Source organism: Eptatretus burgeri, chromosome 4 (genome assembly GCF_056783735.1).
Source record: "Eptatretus burgeri isolate ZD-2024b chromosome 4, Ebu_testis_v1, whole genome shotgun sequence".
Taxonomy (NCBI): Eukaryota; Metazoa; Chordata; class Myxini; order Myxiniformes; family Myxinidae; genus Eptatretus; species Eptatretus burgeri.
In genome coordinates, this window is record NC_140964.1 from 84551942 (window position 1) to 84560987 (window position 9046).

The 9046-nt window shown below is 39.2% G+C and overlaps 1 protein-coding gene across 5 annotated transcripts in view; it reads right to left on the reverse strand.

Moving 5' to 3' along the window:
- Positions 1-418: 418 nt before the first annotated feature.
- Positions 419-9046, reverse strand: part of LOC147028573 (septin-2-like) — a 159349-nt gene continuing 150721 nt past the window's right edge. For 4 of the 5 annotated variants that reach the window (XM_085879106.1, XM_085879111.1, XM_085879110.1 and 1 more), the window contains 3 exons: positions 6948-7011; positions 2681-2770; positions 419-776 (listed from right to left, as the gene is read on the reverse strand). In XM_085879106.1, coding sequence (XP_085735232.1) covers positions 2696-2770; positions 6948-7011 — 139 coding nt within the window. In that variant the 3' untranslated portion in view covers positions 419-776; positions 2681-2695. The remainder of the gene's footprint in view (positions 777-2680; positions 2771-6947; positions 7012-9046) is intronic. The other variant, XM_085879107.1, reaches the window with a different exon arrangement.

A 9046-nucleotide genomic window follows, 5' to 3' on the forward strand; every position in this document is an offset into this window, starting at 1 on the left:
GAATATGCTTTGTTTACAAAAACTGGGCTCATGGAAAAGCGAGTTGACAAGAGGGTAAGAAGACAAAATACTGACAGTAGGGCATAAGGGTAACAGGTTGGCATAAGCAAGGAAATGAACAAACAATAAAAGAGCAAGAGAGAAAGAGGAGAGGAAACACAACCTGGTGCAACATTGCGAACAAACAGTTACACTGGTTGGCTCCTGCAATTTTCTTGTGCCCTCTCCAGCATTCTCAATCGTTTTATACAATCTGCATTATTACGAAGCCATTTTAATTTGGAAATGACACAATCACGAGATGATTAGTTCCTGCAACGAGCAAGACCAAATTACGACCATACTAAGTATGTTTATGGACCTCAATCAATGCTAGCTATGCTTCTCTTCAACATAGATAAAAAGAGCACAAACAAAATACCGAACACAAATATTTATTAGAATCAATGTAAATTTCACGCAAGTTGCGGTGAGTTTTTTTTTAACAATTATATTAATTATCATTGCTTACAACAAATTATTTTAACATGCATTACAGCATTACCCTCATTATTAGCAAACATCATAGAGACAACACGATTTCAAAAATAAATAGTTGAAACTGTATTACACCACATAATATGTTATTTATCCATAATTGCATCACAATAAATATCAAATAATAAATATTAATATTGAGAACTTGTTAATTTCTTCAATTGATGTTGCTTTCTGAATCACAGTGCCACGATGCAGCAGGACCATGTCTTGGGTGAGCAGAGCCTCAGAGGGTCTTCCTTGGGGAGGAGAGTCAAATGAAGAAAAAGATGCTTTGTGAAATCACGCAAATAAACTATTATATCAATGAAAAAGAAGACAACTTAATCACTATTAGGAAAGAAAGACACAATGGTATCTCGTGACATGTGACTTGAGGCTGAGTCTCAATCGGCTTGTTGCCCAACACAGGCAGGTTGCTGGCCAAGCAGTCATCCACCAGTTCAGTTTTGGTCATACTCTTCTTGCCCTCTCAGCTCCCTGCCCAAAACCTTCGTCAGGTCACACATGTTCTGCCAAAAATCCTTCCCTTGTTATCCTCCTAAGTATGAACTTGATGCTCACCTCCAATCATTTATTCATTGTGGTGGTCATATGGCAGCTTAGCTGCCGGAGTAGCTATCATTTCTTGAAGCGCGACTGTGTCGCTGATGCAGTGCCCCTCTACCAGTACACACACTGGAACTGGTACTCATTTCACTGACCTCGGAAGGATGACAGGCTGAGTCAACCCACTGGTGTATTAATTCAGTGTCTGACGGGGCTTGAACTCAGGACCCTAGGATCCCAAGCAGCCATCCTTACCACTGAGCCAACACCAGGCTATTCATTCATTCATCCACCATTTCTCTTGCATGTGAAACTATGTTCTTGACTTTTATTTTGCTCTTCCCTCCAGGAGTTCATTCACTCCAGGAGTTCATGTGTTGCATTGACACGTCATGGTCTCTTCCATTTCTACCTTTGAGTTTTACTACAGTTGCTGACACTCTACTGTTAAGCAGGACTCTTTATTCATATGCGACTCCGATCCTCAGGCTGTCTTTCTATTTCCTCTTTGCCCCAGTGTTCCACTATTGCACAAGCCTCGACATCTCGATTAAAAAGAGTCTGCAAAGAGTGATAAAGTTGAAAAATGACAGGCATAAGTAACTGTTCCTACTATCTTGCTTTTGCCTAAGATTACTACAACATGACTGACAACAGACCTACATCTTTGTTTATGGACAAAATCTCCAGCTGGTTGTACCTCCTTGGTTTGTTGATTATGGCTTTATCTGTAAAGTAAATATATGCTTCTGTGAGAGAGAAGGAAGCATGTGGATAGGGCAAAGTTTGCAAATAGACAGGAATGTTGAGTTTGAACTATATCCAGCCAATTAAAAGGTTACATTGAAAATGATCAATCAAATAACGACACCCAAGAGGAAACAAAAGTTATACTGCATGCACTTGAAAATAATTTTCCTTCATTGCTCTTCAATTAATTTAACTAAAAGCTAGTCCTGTGGTGATAGGATGGTTCAGAGTTTGATTACTAATGGGGTGGGTTGAACTTGACAAATCCAAGCCAAATGGGAAAGCAAAAGAAGACCCATTCCTGAACAGGGCCACATACTAATCTGATCACACAAGACCTCACACCCTGCTTTCTGCTGGTACTGGAAATCCTGGCCCAACATAATGATATCCTCTATTTATAAATCTGTGATCCACACAACGATGTCAAGCAGCGTAGCAATTTCTGTGAGCTCTCAGATACTATTGACGATACAGCTGCCCCTAAATGCTTCCAAAATAAGATGCATTCTTATTGGCTTTTAGGCAGCCAAACCTGTGGAGACAACTTCTAAAATTTGAGGAGTTGGGTGTGAAAACTTTGGGGATTTCTAATAAAGGTTTCCAGAGGAGGTGCCATTAATTATTCTGCTACTACATCTGCGAGTGCAATGTTGTGACATTTTTTCACCCAAAGATTAAGACATTGTGCGATTTTTTAAAACAAAGCGATTTCAGAAATGTTAAAGTGTGCCAAATCATCCACTTGATTACAAGATTGTAAAATTATTCTACTACCATCAGACTGAGCAAAAACTGAGAACGCCAATTCAAAAACAACAAAAACAAAGTATGATTGCATTACCATGTGAAAGATGAACTAGGCATGCCCCGACTGTTTGTGCCGATCCATCTGTCTCTGCATTTCAGCAAGAACACTCTGCATTCTCTTCAACTGGAACAAAATAAGCCATCAAAAAGAAATGTAAAAAAAACAAGAATGACAAGGATAGTGCAGAATTAGTGGGGGGGGGGAGGAAGAAGAGGATTGGGGGTTGTTGAAAGATGGGCAGACAAGGAGGGAATAAAGGTATTTATATGTTGAAAAGAAAAGAGAAGGGGGAGCTAAAACAAAAACTTTTTAAAATGTTGAAAATGCCATTTTATCAAAAACATTCAGGGGTTAACATTTTTCAGCAATGATGATGTATTTAAGCAATGAAATTAGAGTCAGAATCAATGAAACAAAGTTAAAAGATGTTCCACCAAATTTTGTGAAACATCAACCACTGTGTGTGTTCCACGATCCACGTGGAACATCACATCACGTCTCCAGTATTTGGTCTTTTATGAGCCGTGCCAAAGGCTAAAATGAACGACACGTCTGTAACAGTTTCTTCCGTTTCATATTTATTCGATGATCGTCCTGTATAACTATCACGAGCATCTTGCGATTTGGCAAATAAACACTTCTATCTCTCCCTTTTAAATTCATAGTAGAATTGTCAGAACCTCATTTTAATTCATCTAGAAATAAGATTCATAAATTTAAGATTCTAAAAGCAGTTGAAATTTACTTTATCTCAATTCAACTCAATAAATCAATATTCTGCCTATTCATGTACATCTCTTTTATGCACCTCTCTTGACTTATTTTGCCAAAATTTCTCCATTCTGTAGCTGGTTAAAGAGGTAAAGTTGCCATTGGTGGTGTTAAAGAATAGGCTTTGGAGTGCAAACCATATCAGTGTGGCATGTCAGAAGTCGTAGGTTTTTAACGCATCTGTTGTGATGACTGTGCCAATGCATTTCTGCTGTGGTGCCAACAGTGCTTTAACTGCAAAGAAAACTTTACCTCATGAGTACAACTACAACTACTACTACTACTACTACTACTACTACTACTACAACGACCACCACTACTGATGTTGGCAGGAATTTGTAATTCATTCATTGTAATGGTGTTAACGTTTTGGTGGCAAAATTCAACTCCATTACATTTCCTTGTGGAGATGACAAGTGATGTCTGCTGATTTGGGATATGTTGCAACAATGGTTTAGCCAAGTCATTTGAGGCCCTACCAGGACTGGAATAAATCCTTCTATGAATTTGCAATTGGTCAATGGCTTTGACGCCAATACAAATTTTTTATTATGTTCCCAAGTCATCAAAAAGCTACATGTATCGAACAAACAGTTTCAAATGGAGCACCTCTTCGCGATTAGAGCATTTAAATTGCATCAGATGTGGCATTAAATGTTAATTGTTGCTCCCAACTTACCGGCTCAATGACAGAAGATGCTATTTGCATTTTTCTGCCTCCATCCCTATCCCGTTTAGAATCCTGCATGAGCACAGGGAACTTTCTAGTCCCTTCAGTGTTGCATGTTAAAAAGTAGTGATTACATCTGCAACATCTATCTGCATGGGGTATATTATAACTGTTGAAGCTGTCCGTAATAGCCCTAAAAAACAGAACTGTGGCTTGCCACAAGTTTATGAACTTTCACTGGACTAAATCACCCTTTCCCTTTCCTCCTTCTTTTGCTTTAACCGAGGTTTAATGCCCGAAACATTAGCTTCTCCTTGGCAGTGAGCATACTTCAATCAATGTTCTGTCAATTTCATCCATTGTTCTACTAGTGCACAACACAGACACTTGCAGGGGCACTACCAGTACACACACTGGAACTGGTACTCATCTCACCGACCTCAGAAGGATGACAGGCTGGGTTAACCCCCTGGTGTATTAATTCAGTGGCCGACTTGTTGCCATTGTTTACAGTCTCTGGCCGTCCAAAACTATGATCTTTTCCACCCCAAACCCATTGGCAAGATAAGGTCTCCATTCACCCTCTTCCCTCCATACCAATATTTTTTGTGAAATTATTGCAGCAGATTCATCTTTTTGTTTATTTTGTTGTTCAATCAGGCATATTTTGGGAGGTTTTCCCTTTTATTTTTGCCAAAATACGATTTTGCTTTCACGGTTGCTGTGATCGTAATACAAGTAGCCAAAAATGCACACGCCAAATCCTGCTATTATCATATCTTTCTCTACTTGAAACGCATATGCTCTACAATGAACAGCGAATTTGTAAAACAAAAGATATCGTATAATGGATGAACAGGCAAACAAAGATTATATGTATATGTGGGAAAATGTTGCGTGTCCAGCCCGTGGGTCGCCCAGATAGCTCAGATTGCAGAACACTGGTACGGCTCAGAAGACGTGAGTTCGAGTCCCGGTCTGGGCATGTAATTTTCCCACATATGCATATAAAATCTATAGTATCAATCACTTCAGAGGTGAGAAGTTAATTTGCTTTGTAATGCCAGCCCAAAAAATTGGCTTACCGTATTTTCACGCAAATAACACGTCCCATGGTACACCCGCACCTGGGGGAAAAAGTACTCTCGGAAAATTTCAAGCACGTATAACCCACACACGGGTATACCCCGCAAGTCGGCTTTCCTCCCCACATGGCTGGGAGATGCGCGATCTTGATATTTCCAGCAGCCGGCATGGCTTTGTTTATCAAGGGCCAACAAATGGCTCTTCTCAAATACAACTGCGGTGAATAACCAATGGACATTAAAATAAATATCTTGAGAAAGGGTTGTTGCAATAATTAAAGTTTAATGTACCAAATGTGTTAAAAACCAACGTGGTTTCCGGCACTGATGCGACCAGAAACCACACTGCTCATCCATGTGAAATGTATAAATACCTTGCAGGCTGTTGATTATTTTTTTTATATCATTTCACAAAATAGTCCGTCCCGTCACAAGTCCCTGCCGTACAATGTCTGCTGTCAGTACAAGTAAGAGAAAATGCAAGTTTCATGGCCAAATTCAAACTGAAAGTTGATGAAAAGTGGGCTGATTTCTGGAGAAGAAGAGGACGAGAGTAATGACGATGTGGATTGTGACGGAGCCACATTTGCAGACTCCGAGCTGCTCCAGCTGTTTCACAGCGACACAGAAGACGAGGGCTTTGTAGGCTTTACGGAAGGTACCTTAAATAGCTTTAGAATTCGATATATGTGTGAAGGTAAAATATGTGAAAGAAATTTAATGAAAGACATTACAATAAAAGTTTCAAAAAACAAACAAAAACTGCTTCTTCTTTTTTATCTCCTTGATAATTTAAGTTGCCCCCTGTGGTTGTCATGTGCTGTATGGTAAAATACCATATAACCCACACACAAGTTACCCCGCAGTTGGAATTTTTAGAACCAATTTAACAAATAGCCCGCTGGTTATTTGGATGAAAATACGGTAATTCGGCGTATGAAAAAAAATTTCCCATTGATAAAAAGAGTGGATATCATGAAAAGAATGATCTTCTATATTTTAGGAAAACAAATTTGCTATTATTGCTTTCCTTTCACTTTAAGCGTATCTGTGCCACCTCCTTCGTGGTAGTGGGTTTGGTCATGGCAATCTTGTTGCCATGTGGTGGTCGTATGGCAGCTTAGCTGCTGGGGTAGCTATCATTTCTTGAAGCGCGACTGTGTCGCTGATGCAGTACCCCTCTACCAGTACACACACTGGAACTGGTACTCATTTCACCGACCTCAGAAGGATGACAGGCTGAGTCAACCCCCTGGTGTATTAATTCAGTGGCCGACTTGTTGCCATTGTTTACAGTCTCTGGCCGTCCAAAACTATGATCTTTTCTACCTCCGCTAATCCACCCCAAACCCACCTTCAAATTCACTCCTTTCCTTCCTGATAGTCTCTGTAGTGTCCATCTTGATTACCCGTGATACCCTACCCATCCCTCTCCCTTTCACAGATCTCCTCATGTCACTGTTCCCCACTGTTTTTTCCTTCCCTCTCCCACCCCTCATCTCCTGCTCTCCTTGTGCGTTTCTGTGTGTTAGCTCTCATACGAGCCTTGACAGTGCATACAAAAAAAAAAATTCTTCCTTGTCACATACCCGTGTCTACCAAGTTTTGTCCGAATCCGTCCACAACTTTTTGAGATATCTTACACACAAACAAACAAACAAACTGACAAAGGGGGTGAAAACAACCTCCTTCACATAAATAACATTCATCAGTGGTGGAGGTAATTAAAAAACTTTAAATAGGCCACAAAAGTTGGTGAAATTTATGTAAGTACCTCAGCTTCTTTCTCTTGGAGCATTTTCTCTCTGTCTGCATCTCCCCCTCCCTCTTTACCAGCACTGTGGAACAACATAAAATTCATACAATGCAAAACAAGGAGAAAGACAAAAATGGCATAGTTTTAGTAATTTTGCTGTGCAGAGTTAAAATGCTAGCCCATAATTATTTACAAATAAAATGGCCAGTCTTCCAGTTATAATTATAATTATTTACAATTAATTTATCATAATTATTTTTTATAATATATCATAATTATTTACAACTAAAATGGCCAGTTTACCAGTCCACCATCTTTGATCAGATCACAAATCAAAGTGCACACGTGTATGCCATCATATCCTGTGCTTGTGCCAAGTTTGAACAAGATCAGTAAATGCATGTCCGAGAAATGGTTGAGGAAGTGTTCAATACCAGGGTTTTTTAAAACTAAAATGGCCGCCAGTCTACCAGTTGGCCATCTTTGATCAGATCACAAAATATATTGAGGTGAATGTGCATGTCATCATGCACTGTGCTTGTGCCAAGTTTGAACAAAATCGGACCATGCATGTACGATAAATGGTTGCGGACGTGTTTAACTCACAAAATGGCTGCCAGTCTGCAATCTTGGATCTGATCTCTAAAACAAATGATGTGCATATGTAAGCCATCATTCATTATTTGTCTGCCAAGTTTGAAAAAGATCGGTAAATGCATGTCAGAAAAATGGTTGAGGATGTGTTCAACATCGGGTTTTTCCAACCAAAATGGCTGCCAACGTACCATCTTTCATCAGATCACAAAATAAAGTGAGGTGCCCATGTATGCCATCATGTACTGTGCTTGTGCCAAGTTTGAACAAAATCGGTTAATACATGCATGAGCCATGGCTGCGGAAGGACGCACGGACAAACGGGACCCAATCAATAAGCCACCGTTTCGGATTAGGTCCAACAGGGGCTATTAGGTCCAATAACATTAGAACCATTCAAGTCAGATTCGGATTAGGTCCAATAACATTAGAACTATTCAAGTCAGATCAGATCATGAACCATGCTCGATACAGAGCATCAGCGCTGCCGAAGCAGTTTCTATGGCTATGGTTACAATCCTGGACGGGTCACCGCTCTGACACAGACTATTTAAGTACAAAATAAAATAGAAAATATAATTTGACACAAATGTGTCTTTGGATATGCTTCCATCTGCATTAGATGTAAACCCACTGTCACATTTGATCTCAATGAAAAGTCATGTAAGAGAAAGCATGAGAGAGAAAGGGATCAGTAGAAGAGAGATATCAGATGTTTCCAACTCAAATTATGATCTGCAAATTGATTTGCAAAATGTTTTTAATTTGCAAAAGGTCAAATTTTATTTGACCTTTGACCTGTTAAACGACAAATCGAATCAGTTCATCTTTGTATTACAGTCCATACTTGTGCCAGGTTTGGTTGAAATCCCTTCAATGGTTCACAAGTTATTGTAGTAATAAAGATTTTCAATTAAATGACATACCATTTGATCTTTTGAACCCAAAATATAAAAGTTCATCTTTTTATAACAATCTAAACTTGTACCAAGTTTTAGCGCAATCTCCACATTGGTTCACAAGTTATCACGTTAACAATGATTTTCAATAAAAGGGAACACGACCTTGTGGCTAAGACCTTTTGAAATCAAAATCTTGTGCAAAGTTAGACTGAAATCCCTTCAATAATTAACAAGTCATCATGGAAACTAAATAATATCTGCAGATACAAACTGCAGAGAATATGAGGATTCATTTGTGAAACAAGGGAGTGCAGAAGTGATAAAGGAAAGTGTGTGTGAGTGTGAGTGTGAGTGAGAGAAAGAGATGATGTGGTACAAGCACAAAATTGTTGACCATGCAAATAATGAAGTCACATCTCCACTGATTTCACGAAACTCCAGCAGAAGGTACCGTTGCGGGCTTGACAAACACATTTTGAATCTCATTGCGATGCAACAGATTTGTTTGCATGATAACATTTAACCGAAATGAAATTTTAATTGACTAACTTGTTTATTTCTCAGATCAGACATGTATAAAAACAGGAGAAAGGTCCAAGTATCAAAAATGAACAAATGTGA